The sequence below is a fragment of the Brachyistius frenatus genome, unplaced genomic scaffold (genome assembly GCF_029030835.1).
Source record: "Brachyistius frenatus isolate BFR_SWC_R1_liver_20210118 unplaced genomic scaffold, ASM2903083v1 Contig_5, whole genome shotgun sequence".
Lineage (NCBI taxonomy): Eukaryota > Metazoa > Chordata > Actinopteri > Embiotocidae > Brachyistius > Brachyistius frenatus.
Genome location: NW_027210604.1, coordinates 6,821,813 through 6,838,311, shown reverse-complemented (window position 1 = coordinate 6,838,311; position 16,499 = coordinate 6,821,813). Strand labels below are relative to the sequence as shown.

General features: G+C 41.5%; 1 protein-coding gene across 1 annotated transcript; it reads right to left on the bottom strand.

The window, feature by feature from the left end:
- Positions 1-135: 135 nt before the first annotated feature.
- LOC138633384 (clustered mitochondria protein homolog) lies at positions 136-16,095 on the bottom strand. The gene is given in 31 exon segments (XM_069719587.1): positions 136-1,102; positions 1,223-1,296; positions 1,394-1,528; positions 1,618-1,711; positions 1,904-2,025; positions 2,757-2,882; positions 2,994-3,074; positions 3,557-3,696; positions 4,598-4,751; positions 5,538-5,622; positions 5,704-5,942; positions 6,032-6,094; positions 6,984-7,136; positions 7,221-7,321; positions 7,426-7,521; positions 8,475-8,587; positions 8,728-9,039; positions 9,156-9,331; positions 9,595-9,813; positions 10,055-10,147; positions 10,311-10,458; positions 10,568-10,693; positions 11,171-11,325; positions 11,426-11,556; positions 11,650-11,790; positions 12,460-12,631; positions 12,727-12,887; positions 13,445-14,033; positions 14,035-14,849; positions 15,289-15,365; positions 15,620-16,095. Coding segments are annotated over 29 exon segments (5,121 nt in total). The 5' UTR covers positions 14,830-14,849; positions 15,289-15,365; positions 15,620-16,095; the 3' UTR covers positions 136-975.
- Positions 16,096-16,499: the final 404 nt, after the last annotated feature.

The window sequence follows — 16,499 nt, the reverse complement described above, 5'->3', positions numbered from 1 at the left end:
CGGTTTACGTTTTTGATATGAACAAATGTTAATTGTACAATAAGTGAGCAGCTGGAGGACAGACTGTCCTCCTGACAAAATCATGCAGCTGCTTTGTATGTGTAAATAATCACGAAAACAAATCCGAGGAAACTTCAAGAAGACCTAGAATACTTTTACGCTACATTGGTACATTTTCAGATTCACAGCATAGCAGATGTTTGTGGTCATGTCCATTATGAAATTCAAAAAGCTTGCAGTTAGTCAGTGGACCAACTCCACAAAATGTCACTTACAAGTTCAAAGTCTAATATACTTCTTTTCAGCTTAGGCAGCCATTTAGATAACACTTTATTTGACTTGCTCTTGTAGAATGACAAGATAAAAGGGTCTGTGACTAATGCTTATCATAGTTACCTGGCTATAAATGACAACGACACGGATTAAATTATAATGAGCTACAAGTACACATTCAAACCAGTCCTAGAGGTGATTTCAATTTCAGGCAAAGACAAATCATCTATCACGTTCTGAGAAATGTCCATGGTACAAGTGTGAAACCCTGTGGACACACAGGGAATTACAAGATGACAGTAAATCCTTAAAATCCAAGAAGATTTGGACTTTTAGCACACTGTCTCCACATTTTCCTCAGTAGCAGGAGTATCAACACACTGTGCTTGTCCATTCATGTAGCAGCATTTTCATTCATCTATTTAGCATTTGTGCATTTTTCAGACAAAAAAGAGGAGAGTTATACACATTTGCCATCAAAGTTACAGCCTGCAGAGCTCATTCACAGATCCCATATATTTCAAAGGCATAGACAAAAGCAGAACAAACTTGTTTTCTGAAAGGAGACGCCTGTATCTGGGTAACCTACTTATGAACACCAGCTATTTACCTGGCTTTCGTTTGCCATTGTTGCTCATGGTCTGTGGTTGTTTTCATAAAGAATACAGGTGTCCTATGGTAACTGTCCCTTTAGTCCACAGTTCAGTATTGTTGTCTGTTGTCGTCTGTTTTTAAGCCTTTTTGCTTTAATATTTGATTTTCCAGCTCTTCCACTTTAAATTTTTCCTTTCCTTTCAACTCACTCCTCAAGTCTGCAATTTCTTCAGCACTAGAAAGGAAGACAAAATAATAACAGTATAAGTCATTTACATTCTCCTTTTATCAAAAATAATGAACAGGTGAGATGAGCATTAGCAGATATGTTGGATTCTATGACTCTTTCCGTCACCTAAGGGGGATGAAAATGATTCCACACGTCAAGTTGAGCTGCTGAAGGATTGCGGGAAGGCTTGGCGTGGTAAACTGCAGAGGAAATCAGATGAGACAAGTATTACACAACCAGAAATGCAAGTGTGTGTGTGTGTGTGTTTACAGGTGATATAACCTTTCCTGTACAAACCTTTGGAGGTGGGATACAGGCACTGGGTTTGTTGCTGTAGATGTGGTTGATTGCTTTCTGAAGCATCACAGCCTGCTGAGTGAGACTCTTCAGGTACTCGGAGCTTTCCTTCGTATTGCAATGGTTCTCACCAACCTTCATGAGTGCAACAGTGGAGTCTATCAGGTAAAATAATGAGCGCATCATACACACATAACGCCAGTACACGTGGTATTCCAGCATACCTGGCTCTTATAGATTGAATAAGCCTCTTTCTCGTGTTGCAGTGCAGACCGAAACTCTCCTTTGCTCTCGTACACAGTGGCGAGCAGATGATGACTGCGCAGACGACAGACACAGAAAGACATTTTTATATAAAGGGAAAGAAGGAATAGTATGTGAACAAGAGCATGGCAGCAAGCTTGTCTCAGGTTGTCTGTAACTGTAATCTGTTGTCATCTATGTATTTTCTATTCACCTGATTGTCATTATCAGGATAGACAAAAGAGGAATTAGAAACTGTATACATACCTGTGCGCATGCTTCGTGGATGTGGCACCGTGGTATTTTGAGGTTAAAATTAAGGCAGTTTGTAGGAACTTCAGAGAAAGCTCATACTCCATCAGTGCATGAAGCACGAGGCCCAGCATACTCTAACATAGTGGAGGACAACAGTGATATTAACACATGACTGAGATGTAACTACACCTTTCAGCACTAATATGAGTGAGGACTGGTTGCTGAAATACCAGCAGATTTTCTTAAGGCTGCCGTCAGTGTTTTATTGATTTAATGAGACTTCAAATTGCAGTAGCTTATTTGTATTTTAAATTGGTTATTCACTTTTTTGTATATTTGTAGAAAAAAAGCTTTCTTCAAGTTTTATTCCACAGGAGTCCTAAAAGGTTTCTACAACAGTAGCTGAATACGTTTTTTTTCTTGCATTCTAAAATGTGTCTTTTTTATTCCCTTTTACATTATTTTCTTGTGAAACATAGTCATTATCTTTTGTCCCTTTTCACTAATGATTGATGGCAGTGTACATGGAGGATCGAAGAGAGATTTTGTACAATAAACAAACAAACATTCAGCCTTAGCTAAGAAAAAAAAAATCATTTGTTGGTTCTCTTCTGATTTGTTGTACTTTTTGTAGAATTGAATTTAACAAACTATACCCTTGAAAAACCACAAAGAGAAGAAAGGAAGAAAGAAAGAAAGGAAAGAAAGAAAGAAAGAAAGAAAGAAAGAAAGAAAGAAAGAAAGAAAGAAAGAAAGAAAGAAAGAAAGAAAGAAAGAAAGAAAGAAAGAAAGAAAGAAAGAAAGAAAGAAAGAAAGAAAGAAAGAAAAAAAAAGAAAAAAAAAAAAAACAATGACTGGGTCTTACATCCAGCAGTGCAACTTGTGGATGGTCGTCTCCACTAACGAGCAGGGTGAGGTACCGAGCGCGATACAGCAGCTGTAAGGAGGTTGAGTGTTGGCCTCCAGCAAAGCAGTACAAGGCCAGATGAATCTGAATCACAGACAGGAGAAGGCAAAAGAAAAATATTACATTAACAGAGTTAAGTAAGATGCAGAGTAAACATTGTGTTGTTGTTTGTGAACAGATGAAAAAGGAACTCACATAATCCTGTATGGTCTGTGGATGGTCTATACCTTGCACTCTCTCACTACTCATTACTACCTTTTCCTGGTGGCTGAGGGCCTGTGAGACGTGGACAAAATAAGAGAAACACTTGATGATTTCTCTGTTTGGATCATACTGGCCACATTACAAAACCAGATGAGGGGGATGATTCAGAAGTGTGCAACCAGGTTAAAACAGAGGTAGATAACATAGATAGATAGATAGATAGATAGATAGATAGATAGATAGATAGATAGATAGATAGATAGATAGATAGATAGATAGATAGATAGATAGATAGATAGATAGATAGATAGATAGATAGATAGATAGATAGATAGATAGATAGATAGATAGATAGATAGATAGATAGATAGATAGATAGATAGATAGATAGATAGATAGATAGATAGATAGATAGATAGATAGATAGATAGATAGATAGATAGATAGATAGATAGATAGATAGATAGATAGATAGATAGATAGATAGATAGATAGATAGATAGGTAGGTGAGCACGGTAGGTAGGTAGGTAGGTAGGTAGGTAGGTATATTTACATCTGTGTTTTCTCCCAAGATGTAGCTGAGCCGTCCGAGGAGGCGCAGGCACATGCACACATCCTCATGCAGGACCCCACACACGCTGCTGAACAGAGTCAGGGCCTGGCCAATCAACTCGTAGCCGTCTCTCAGAAGCCCTAAAAGCAAACATGAAGCCGTACATTGTGTTAAATGTGAGAGTGGTGACCCAAACTATATGTGTACATGCACTGAGTGGGCAGTTCATATGACCTTATGGTGCCTTAAGTGGAGTCGCACTTATTACGCGCACGAGAACAGTTAATTTGAATGACCCTTTATTAGTCGGCCATTAGTGGGTATTTATAACCTGTTACATGGTAAAGGATAGATTCACATGTAGATATGAAGATATCTTCTCATGTTTTGGACTCTGAATGTATTTTTACAGAGGGAGGACTGTGGATATTGCCCTGTTTTTATGGCCAGTATGGAAAGCAGGAACAACTACAGTGAACAAGAACAACCCAATGTGCATGTGTGTATTGTTTGTTTTAACTCCCTCACACACAACTGAGAATGCTACTTCTTTAAAAAATAATAATTATTAAAATTTTCTTTCCTTCCTTAACCCAATTTTACAAGGCAAAAAACACCAAATAATTTAAAATTTTCCATGTACTGTAATGCATGTTGCCGTTGCCTAGCAACATTGTCCTCAAGGCTTAAACCACTTGCACATTGTGCTAGTATATTGGTAACTATACTTGATAAATCAAAGACATGACCAGTACTGTGTGACATTTTTAGGTCGATGGTCTTTTTGCCAGCTGATACTTGCTGAAAAATGAAAATCTACCGTGGACTGACGCAGCACACAGCACACTCACTGTCCAGATACTTTTCCATACGGGCCCTCTGATTAATGGTCAGTTACTTACAGGTGAGGCCTCCATGCTGCCCTAAATGTAAACATATACATATACATATATCCACTTGATGAAACACTTGATGATATATATATATACATATATATTTCATGCCGTTGTAAGTGTTTGTATTTATGCTTATGTCTCTCACCCTGCTGTACTGCCACCTGTGCTTTTTGCACAAGCTGCGTGGCATCTGTTGACGAAGGTTTAAGATGGCTGACCACAGGGAACATGTTCACGACATCTTCCTCACCAAACACTGGCCTGTGTCGAGACTCAAACACATACTCCCTCAGCTGCACCTAAATCCACAGAACAGGGGAACAGTTGCATTTTAAAACTGCACTTAATGACTTTGGACTTCAGCTGCTGGAAGTCACTACCCCAAATCACTGCAGCTTTTAAAGACTTGTCGGACTTAAGCCACCAAAAAAATCTGCAATATAACGTCAGCCCTCAACCTGTTTAGCAGGGACTGAAGTGTATTAAACTGCCACGAGTAAAATTTTTGACTTAAGGGAAAGATTAAAGTAGAAATCTTTCACTTTTACTCCTACTTACAAACTTACAATACAATACATTACAATATTTCTAAATATCTTTTGACTTGTTTTTAATTTGAAAAGAGCTCCAGAAGTCTCTTAAGTTTAGATCCCAGATGACTGCACGCCTCTGTTTTTTGTGTGATGATAAAACATTAGCTGGGAAATAAATATAAGCCCAGAACTCAGCCTTAAATATAAAATTACTTTTTTATGTGTGAGCTCAACAAAATAGAGTTGTGACCAAAAAAATTGATCAAAAAAAATAGCTTTTGCAGCAAGTTCAACCATTTCCAAATGACTTGCAAAATCATTATTTGCTGACTTTGTTTGAGCCATAAAAACGTCCTGCCTGTGACACTGTGGTCAAACAGAGCAGTGGGCATGAGCAGCTTTAATCTATTGCAGCCCCAGATATGATTATTATTGATACAAATGTTGTGATTTCAGCAAACATTTCTTGCCTTGAGCAGTTTTAAGATGAGCGGAATTGATAAAATTTCACATTTAAATATATTTTGAAGAGATTAATGGTAGATGTCTGACCTGGATGCCTGTCTTGATGGCAATCTCTCTCAGTAGGGAGATCCTCTGAAGGTTGTGCTTTTCTATTACCCCATCTATACTTTCACTGAACACAGAGAGGATAAAAATGTAAAAATCCTGCAGCACATATCCCGGAACCAGCACATGTACAGAGACACAGACGCACCTGTCAATTGTGTAGTGGTAATAATCTCGTGCCTCCGCCCTGATTCTGCTCCACAGCTCACTGGAAGTCAGTCTAGCCCACACACTGTCTGTCAGCGCGGTGACTCGGCTCCGGCGTCGGCGGCTCCTGCGACGAGTGAGCAGCTCATCTGAGCAGGAGTCGTTGAAACTGGAGGAGGAACTCAGGAGGCAGTTCAGGAAGTGACTGACAGCTGCAGAGAAAGCTGCAGGTTCAACATCCTGGGAGAGAATAAGACACGTGTTTATATTAGAAAATGAATGCTGGATTGGAAAGTGTTATGTTCTGATATTTTACTTTATTTGATCACCTGCAGATAGGTCCTGAAGATGTGTTTCGCACTTCTGATGACGACTTCGCTGACAGAAATTCTCTATGAGGGAACATGTGATCAGTTATTGGACAGTTCTCACACTTTATTTCTTCAGTGTGAGACTCTTTGGCAACCAAAATATTTTAAAGAAAACTTTTATTCTTACCGTAATCAGCATTTTAAACAAACCTAATTCGAGCCATGAATCTTGCTCCACAGTATTTTATTTTATGTTCCACTTTTAGATTCTTTATTAAGAATTTATGTGTATTTAGTGCACATTGGAGAACTTTATTCTGATGTGTTTATTTCAGTGTTCTTACCATATTTGTTCTTTATGTTAAACTGCATGTAATTGTGCTGTTTTTATGTTTTGGTCAGGTATTTTTCACTCTTGTGGACAATGTTAAGATTTCATGATCCTATTATGACAGACAATGATGAGAGAAAGTTTAGCAATTTATCTGTAGAAAAACTTACTGTATTGTCTTATTTAAATCTAAAACTATGATTAAGTAGTGCCCCTCAGTCTGCAATTCTTGTTCCTGTTATTTCTTGCTCAGTTACTTGTAATATTAATATTCGCAGTGTTTGATTTATATAAGAGTTCAAGTCATAGCTGACAGGCATTTTTTCAAATCTTCCTTTTGTCGTCTGTAAAACGTTCTCGCCAAGAATTGACCTTTCCCTTCCTTGATTCTGGGCCCTGTTCTTTTGAGAATAATTTTTTCCTATACTTCCCATAATTATCAGACACAACATACTGTTTATCTTTGTATTTTTGTATTTTGTATTTAGTATTTAGTATGTCTTCCTGCCAACCCTGCTGGTGTAATCTGGTTGACCTGAAAGAATGTGCTGATGATATTAAGTGAGATGTTTTGTAACTTTCTGCAGCTTAACAGGGATAAGACAGAGATAATTAGGTATTTAGGTAGGTATTAAGTACCTGTATGTGTCCGAGTCTCCCCCTCTCCTCCACCCTCTCCAGCTCGCTCAGTATGGTGCCCAGATATCGTACGTTCACCCCCCGCTGGTGTAGCACTGAGGTCAAGGTCGCTCCGTCCATCGGCACAGCTGTGTGGTCGAGACAGTCCCTCAGCTACGGCACAAACACACACATCATCTTAGACTTCATGCACATGACACAGTGGACCTGAACATCACCGCTCCACTCAGTACTCACCAATGCTGGAATCTGATTGGACAGCAGAAAAGCAGCCGCGTCCCACAACAACCGTCTCTGCCTCCGAAGCTCCTCAACACACTCAGAGGAGAAACGAGCACCTGCAGCAAAGACACACAGGTTTAACTTGACTCTCATACTCATAAAAACATACATGACTCTGTGTGTGTTTGTGCGTGTGTGTGAGCACAAGTGCATTCAGTACCTGGAGAGCAAACATCAGGATTGAAGCGGATGTCAAAGCACGAGTCGCTCACTGATCCGACAGCTTTACAAGCGTTCAGGATCACATTTCTTCTCTCTACAAAAGTAAAATATAAATGCATTATTAACTGACATGATCACAGTCAGCTAATCCTCACCAGTTTCTTTCACCTCAGTCGTGAGTTAACATACAAGTATCCATACATATATATTAACGTATGTATATTTACACAATTTTGAGGGTCTATTAATTGGTGTAAGTTTATCATTAGCCCTTAACAAGAATGATTCCTTTAGGTTAGCAGCCTTTGAGGAGTCTATTTAGTGGCTGTTCTGGACCTTTCTATTAGGTCCACATGGGGTACAAGTTCATTTCCAAAGCTACTTTATGGATCGTGACGCGAGACTGTTTTTGCAATGTTTCCAAAACTAGAATTGAATGATGGCAGAAGAGGTATTCAGAACCTCTAATTAAGTATTTATTTTCATCAAAAATAGTTATTATGCAGCAGAATGACCTCTGAGAGTCATATTGCTTTATATTTTATCACCGTTTCATCATTATTGATGGATAAACACGCAATAGGTTGAGGTGGAACAAACTGTAATAGTTAGTTGAATCTGTGACAATGCATCCTATTTTCAGAACTAAAATTTGTATGTTAAATTCTAATCTCGAAAGTGAAAAATAAGAATAGCAGTTTGTAAAATTGAGTTGTGTAAAAGTGCTAAACAGCTGGGCAGTGGATAAACTCAAGTGAAATACAAGTACAGTACTTGAGTGGGTCACATTCAGGAAAAACAGAATATTTGAACATTTCTCAATTCCTGAAAACAGAGCAAAATCAATCTGCTGAAACAGATGATGAGATGTGATCCAAGGCTCTAGAACAACAACTAAATCCACCTTGTGAGGATATTGTTTCCATATATTAACGATCTATATTTGTTTCAAACCCTAATTTGTATTATTTTCTTTGCAGTGACCCATTTTATCTTTGGTTAATCAATATGTTTATCCTATAACTTCATTTATCTGGTTTTATTCACCCATGTCTCCAGTTCTCTGCTCACAGCCCGGCTCTTCAAGCAGCTCGGAGGCTTTATCCTCTCCTTCCAGTTGGCTGAGCTCCTGTGACACCATCTTCACAAAAAGTTCATACCTGCAACAGAAAGCACAAGATAAGAGGATTAAGACATCTCATTTACAAAGTTCAGTTCAACATGATGGCTTAACAGTGAGATGGTGGCTGCATCTGTGTCCAAACACTCATCAAAGGGCTCCAGATGTCCTCTTCCTCACCTGTGCTGGACGAAGGCCTCAATCAGCTCCGGTCTAAGGCTGGCCAGGCTGTGGCGATGGAGCCGCGGGTAACCGAAGCTCTGACACTCCTTCGGCACCTCCTCCCTCGTCTCCTCTGTCTCTGAGAATTGGAAATTCAGATCTGGAGGGAAGGTCCGGAGGAGGTCCAAGATGTAAGGTCGTCCGTCGTTACCCAGGATGCCGATGGTCTCGATGCCGGAGCAGAGTTCCACTGGGCTATTGTTGTGGTCCAGCACCTGGTGACGCTGGATTCTCAGTGGTTTACTGGCTTTATCCAGGAGCTCCAGAAACCTGCCGTCAAACACACTTCTGATCAGATGTAGTGATGCTGAGAAAAATGTGTTCCTGTCTGTTTTTCTGTTTGACTTGTGACAGTTGAAAGTGTTTCATGCGAGTGTGTGTGTTACCTTGGGTGTGTAAAAACAGTTTTTCCATTGTCATTAGAGCCATAGACGACAGTCTGCTCATGGCTTTTCTCCAGTATCCCAGGAACGATGGTCTGAGCAATAACACGGATACCACGATAATCCACCACAGCTGACCCAAGTGTGTGAAGCCCCTCTGTGTCGACAGATGCATACGCCTGTACAAGAGCAACGTGAGTATATGACCGCAAGAACATTAAATCATTTCTATGGATGATTTAAATATGTGCGAAGGGATTAGATTAGGTGAGGTTGAGATTATTTTCTGGGACCAATTTTTCCTTAAATATCCAAATAATATCCTTTTAGTATCATTGAATATAATAAAGTATTGAGATAAACACTCAAACAGGCCAGATTAAACAGTCAATGCACCCTAACACCTCACCACTCAGTTTGAGACTGTTGTCAGGATCTCTACCTGTGCTCCTCTCAGGTCACAGATGGCAGCAGCGTGAGCGGCAGTGTTGCCCCCTAGTGGTCTGTAGTGCTCAGATATGTCGAACCCCAGGCTGAAGAACAGGTTGTTCCACATGAACATCTGCATGTGAGGCGATTCTCCAGGGTTTAACGGCATGACGTTGCCGTCGACAACGGCCACCGCACCTCGTGTTGCAGCGGCAACAAAGTCACTGTTGGTCTGGATGGAGGGATTAAAATGTAAGAGTTAACGAGAGAAACACTAATCTAGTCCCAGAGCAGGAAGAGGAAAGAGGAGGTTGACAGTCAAAGCTGAACAGTACAGAGGAAGTATGAGGACACATTTAAGTTCCCTACTCATGGTCAATGCTTCAGGGGTTTAAAACTGATGATCATACATCTGCTTCTCTGACTGTTAATCAGAGACAGAACAGAAGATGTTCGGAGTCCTGTCGTTTCACCTTGAATATGCTCCTCTCTCTGTGCAGACGCTCCTGAAGGGAGTTTCTGGGAAGCTCCCTGCCTCCCTGCAGCTCCTCGTTCCAGTCTCGACTCTGAGGGCGCAACACACAACCTAAATATCAGCAGCATCACTATCAGTTCACCTCAGATGTGTTGTCAAATGAAATCATTTTTTGTGCATGTATGTGTCCTCTACTTTACTGCAATGTTACATTTCTCAAATTTAGATTGTGTCCCTTATTTTGTGTTTGCAACCTGCCCAGCTGTGTGCTCGTCCTGGCCCATACAACTGGTGTGAGTCTCCTCCGCTCTGACACAGTCAAGGATGTGGTCTCCATGAGGGGCGATCCACGTGAAGACCTGAAAGGGTGCGGCGATCCGCTCGTAAGGGTGTCGCTGAACTCTGGTTCACAGCAAGTGACAGAAAGCATTTTTGTCCAGCTTCACGTAAAATCATGTAAAACTGAATCACTTATTGTTGTATTAGTATGATTTATTGACAGTTTTCTCACCTCTTCTTCTGCAGGGCACTGAAGTTTTTCCTGAAAGTAGGACTGACTTGATTCAGCAGCTCGACTAGAGAGTGGCAAAGGATTTTGGGAACTGCAGGTTTAGGGTTGAAGTTGAAGGCAGTTGACCTGGAGGAGGCAGAGAAACGGACAAGCTGGTTCTACTGTCCTCGTCGTAAATAACTGTTGATGGTTGACATGCTTAGTTACGTAACATTGAGAGCAAAATTTTGTCGCAAATTATATAAATAGACAACAAGAATCTAAAGTCATGCTTGAAGCATTGTGACTGTACTTTGGTCGTGCCTTGAGCTTAATGCTAACATGGTATTTGGTCATACATAAATGTATTGGACAAGCTGCAACTTGATGATGACACTAGATTAAAAGAAATCATGGCAAATAACCCAATAGCTTTCAAGATTTGGTAATATTGTTTGGGAACCTAAATATCTTTCCAGAATTCTGTGTGCCCGTTTATAAAAGATTAAGTAAATTCAACAGAGTTGGAAACATCTGTACAAAATTGTTTGCCATTATGAACGAAAACTCGTCACTTTTCCCAACCTTGCAAACTTGCAGATGGCTGAACAGTTTAACACTCACTGGTTGAGGAAGAAACCCCGCGTAGAGGATGTAATGTTCAGCTCTTTGTCTTCCATCGTCAGGACATTGAGGTACATTATGTCCCCGTGCATCTTCCTGTTTCCTGGAGGAGGGTTCCAGCTGCTCATGGTCAGGACCCGCAGACACTGTAAAGGCTGTAATGCCACTGTCGTTTCACTTCAACTGAATACATGTTTCAGTGAATGTAATTTATTTAACCAGCCAGGTTTCCATTTACAGAAGCTGATCTCTCACCTTCCAGTCATCTCTGACCGGCTGCAGTGGAGTAAGTGGTCGGTCCTTACATCTGGGGAGGATGTATTCTGGAGGGCTGCAGTCAACAGACCCCTTTTCAGAAGCTCGCCTCTTCCCAACGTTTTCACTATCTGAAGGGATGAATATGGAGAAAAATAGGGTTGAAAATAACAGAAAAACTAAGACAAAGCCTGATGTGAGGCGGCATGAGAGAACAACATTACCTTTGTCTCCCCTAGTGTAAAAAGTGAGGTAAGACAGCGAGCTGCAGTTCATTCCATTGTATGCATCTGCAGGGTCGAGGCTCCTCAGAAGATCACGTACATGTCTGAGATGAAGACGAGCATCACGCACCGAGTACGAATCTGCAACAAGACCAACGGAGCTTATGAAGTGCATAGACGTGTGGACAATGGATGGAAAGTTTTTTCTTATGCAGTAAATCATGATAAAAGATAACAATTGAATAAAAAAAATTAAAAAAAATCGGAATAACTGTATTGTCTACTTTTGAGGCACAAATGTAGAAATAAGTCTTCTGCTTGGAACAAAAACAAAAGGTAAACACATTTAAAAATACCACTTTAGATGTAACTTCATAAAAATTGAGACATAAATGATTAAAAAATAGAAATCATTTAAAACCTTTTTGGAAGTAAAGTGCCAGCTACATGGAATTTGGTGCAATGCTGACCTGTTCATTCATTACTGATGTATTCCATGTGGGATACATTATTTTATAATTATATTTTTCTTAATTTGCAAGGGAAACTCGAATTATGTCTGCCATTCACGCCACCTATCTGTCGAGGTGATATGATAACAAAAGGTGATCACAGCTTCATATTACACTGTTTGACCATACTGGAGGCTTCGGCCTTGTTTTTTGACAGTAAAAAGAGCCTCCTGATATGTGAAGGTCCTGATGCGTGAAGTCAGATGCTGAAGTGTTGAACTCAAAAGTGAAATACGAATCACACACCAAAAAAAAAAAAAATACATATGAAGAAGAAATAAGAGGAAGAAGCAGTTACCCTCCACCACCTTGATCAGCGCTCTGTCCTGAATGCCCTGGATGGAGTGCAGCTCTGCGAGGCTTTCGAGCGCTACGCCTCCCAGCTGCAGTGAGAAGGATGTGCGGTGGCAGGTGATCTCGTGATCCATAAGCACCTGGTGCAGCTCTGCCACCAACATCTGGCCCGACACCTGAGAGAGGAGGGGAAACAGAGAGCCGGACTTGAGTGCCATTAAGACAAAATGAAGTATCTTGAGCAAAAAAAGTGACAGAACTGCAGCAGAACCTGAAGCTCAAAACTCTCAGCTCCAGGAGGCTGAATTCTGACAGTAAAGCCCGTCTCTTGGAGATCAACGATGTCTCGGATGCTAAGTTGTTTCCTTGTGTCCCCATCAGACTGCTCTGGGAGGTCGTCCTCAGGGCTTTCTTCAGTATGATTTGGAGGTGCTGTCAGAGGAGACAAAAATCGGGTGAGAGGAAAAAAAAAAAAAAATTCTGCATGATATAATGAATCGTTTTTTCTAGATTTGATATCAAAGGTGTCAATGGAAAATAAATCTGCATTATTATATTTCAATGTCAGATAATCAGTGATAGATAAACATCACTGATGTTTAAGTCTTGAATTAAAACATGCAGTTGAAGAAGATGCTAAAACAGGGAAAGCAAAAACAAATAATTTATGAAGTTAACTTTTAGTTTTTCCATTCTCCACCTGTTTTCATTTACTCGTTCCCATTTTGTTTCTAACATTTCAGCTTTGGCTTTCCACTTTTAATTTTCAAACCACCATTTCACAATATCAGTTTTTCATTTCAACATCCAATTTCCTTTTCCAGTTTCCAATTTTCTTGTTAAATTTAAATCACGGCCAAGTGCTAAAATGCAATAATAGTTCAGTAATTTTCTCTTTTGATTTATTATCCTCAATATCGCGATGCGCCTCTGTACGAGCTGCACATTTGAACAGGACTGTTTTGGAACACAAAATAAAATCCACACACCTTTGACATGTGGTGCGGCAAGAAACAGTCTGTCAACGAGAAACAGGGTCATTTGCTTCAGCTCGGCTCCTTCTTTAGTCTCCACCAGCGGCACCGCTGTCTCCAACTCGGAAACATGCCGCAGAGTTGTGCCGCTGTCTTCTTCCTTCTTTGGCGGGTCGGAGTTTTCCCGACACTGAACACGATCTGCATTTAAAACAGGCTGACCTGCTGTTCGAGCTGTGAGGTCCTTAGATATGTTTGTGTCTGCGTGTATATTTGCATTTAGAGTCTGGTGCGACACCGCAGTCGCCTCGACCGTCTGTTCAGCATCCTGATTACCGCGTTGCGTCCGGTCCAGGCGACGCTCACCGGGGTCAAAGTTCTCCACAGCGTCGGTGTTATTACTGACGTGTGTTCTCGTCTTCTGTGACTCCCCTTCAGCAATGCTCTCATTCAGCAGGTCTCCCTCGTGTTCAGTCAATATCACCGAAGTGCACTCTGATTCAGCGCTTTGCTTTTCGTGCTGCTCCGTCCAGGCAAACTCTGTATTTCCCTGAGCAGGAACAACACTCGGTTGAAACATGAAGACATTCTCCTCATCGGGTTTTAAAATCCTTAATCAGGTTGCTGTTTTGTTCCTCGTGTAATGTTTGATTTGTTAAAGTCACTTCAAACTCATGAGGTTTGTTTTTCTCCGTCTGTCTTCCTGCTTTCCACGGCAGCTCTAACTCAGCTAAAACTTCCATGTCAGACCAAGTTCCAGAGTCTATTTCTTTCTTTTGTTTCGTGTCGATTTCTGAGCTTGTCTCCTGTGATGTTTGCGCCTCTAAAAGTAAATCCAACTGTTTCAGTATTTCTTGCTCTTCCCAATCATCCGTCTCCTTTGCAGTGCCAGTGTTTGTGAGTGTATTCACTTCTCTCTTATTGCACTTGAGTATCTCTGTTTGTGTCTGAACTTCTGCCTGTGACTCTGTCTGAGTCTGCACCCCAGTACCGATCTGCGTTTCGGCTTCCGTCTGCGTCTCAACCTCGGAGTAGCTCCTGTCCCTCTCCCTGTTACTCCTCTCTTGTCCTCCATCGACTGGCTCATCTGTCCTCACTCCTTCTTCCTCCTCAGAGACCAGCAGACACACCATCGGCTCCACCAGAGTCACATCCCCTCCTAGGTTGCTGCTTAGGATGATGTCAGGGAACAGGAAGTGCTCTGGTTCGAGGGCTGGGTTTGTCACGCCGGTGGAGGCGGCTAACAGATCGTCCTCCAAGTCGTCCGGCAAGCTGGGAGATTCACATTCACTCTCGCCGCTGGACAGCAGAGGGGATCTTTCCACCTCGCCCCGGGCCGGTGCATCCTTACACTTAAAGTAGTTTGACAGTGTGTGACAGCACTGGAGTATGTTTCCCATGGTGCCTTCGTTTAGGTCGCCTGAAAGAGAGAGAAACGTAAAGATAAACAACAAGGGATTATAACTTGGTTTTTATTTTTGCAGCTTCGGCGAACATTTCTATCGCTTATAGCAACATTTAACTTCTCAGCTTGCTGCAGTGATGTAGAGGTGTACTTGAGGGTGTGGTTAGGACACCTTGACATCACTGCAACGTGTGGCCACAGGTGACTCCTGACCACACCCCGCTGCCGGGTGTAATCAGAGGTGAAACTGACCTGTCATCCAGTGAAACTCTTCTTCGGCCTGCCGTTCATTGTTTGTTTGAATCTAGCAGCTAAACTGAGGAAGGTTTTGGCACTGTCACGTGTGCGCGTGTGTCTGATTGTGTGGCACGTGTGAATACAAGCGGCTAAGAGCCTTAGACAACAGCTGATTACCGGATGATTATGAAGTGTTCCTGCAGTGGTGTCACCTTACACTGGAAAGGCGTGGAAAACTTTGGAGACTTAATCTCATCAGATGACCTCTGGAATGATGTCAGATATGTGGGAACCCTAGAAGACAGATGAAAAGGTACACTGGGTACAAGTTTAGAGTTAAGAAAATGCCTGTAAGGCCACATAAACATGTCCAAATCAAAACAGACATTGGCTGTTTTGATAAATGGACACAGTTTTGTTTTGTTTTTTATGAAAGTAACACAACCGGTTCAAGCTCATTCACGGAAAATGAAAATATAAATCTCAAACACAAGAACAAAATCACATCAATTTCATACGTATCAGTGCAATAAATCGGTTGGTCCTACCTGCCAGTGTAGAAAGGGGGAAGAGTCGGTCAGTCTTGTGTCATCTTCTCCAGATTTCCCTGCTGTTCATCCTGCTGAAAACACAGAGCTGAGTTTCCCCAGCTTCCCCTCTGGAGCAGGAGGCTCCCCTGTCCTTGCTGCAAAACCACGTTAGACAAACTGTGTGTCAGTGCATGGGTGTGTGTTTCTGCCCTTCATGGGTGAAGAGGGGCTGTGACAGAGCCAGCAGGGCCTCTCTCTTCACACACACATGCACATGCACAAACATAGTACCCATCCAAGTCCAGAAGAGGGCGACCTCTCTGCCGCTCGTGATGTAACTTCCTGTCTTGAGACCAGTCCACTCATTCTCGAGCAACCTTGAATGTGAGCACGTGCAGGTGGTGTATAAATAGCAGCAGAAGGTCTGGCACACCTCATCACATTTTTAAGCCACCTATGAAAACTACAACAAACATGACACCGCTCGCCCGCCTCCTCCAACGCAAAGTGCTGTAAATTCCGTTATCGCGCGCGCGCGCCCCCCCCCCCCTTTTTTTTTTTTTTTTTTTTTTTGGCACGAGCTGGAAAGCAGCTCTCTGGTTGCCACGGCAGCGCTGCAGAGAGACAATTAACATTCTGAGCACAGTCGCCAAGACAACGGTGGGAACGTTCTAGAACGGGACGTTTGCAAGGAGACAAGTTGCGCGAGCACACCGGACACTGATTGTTACATGTTTACTCAGTTGTTTGTGGTTGTTGTTGTTGTTGTTAGTGCTTAAAAAATGTTTTATTTAATGACTCAAAAACGCATAATGAATAAATTAGAACACTGCTACTGAAATTATACTTTTTTCTTCAATTTATTTGTACCATTTATTGTTTACGTAGAAAATCATAA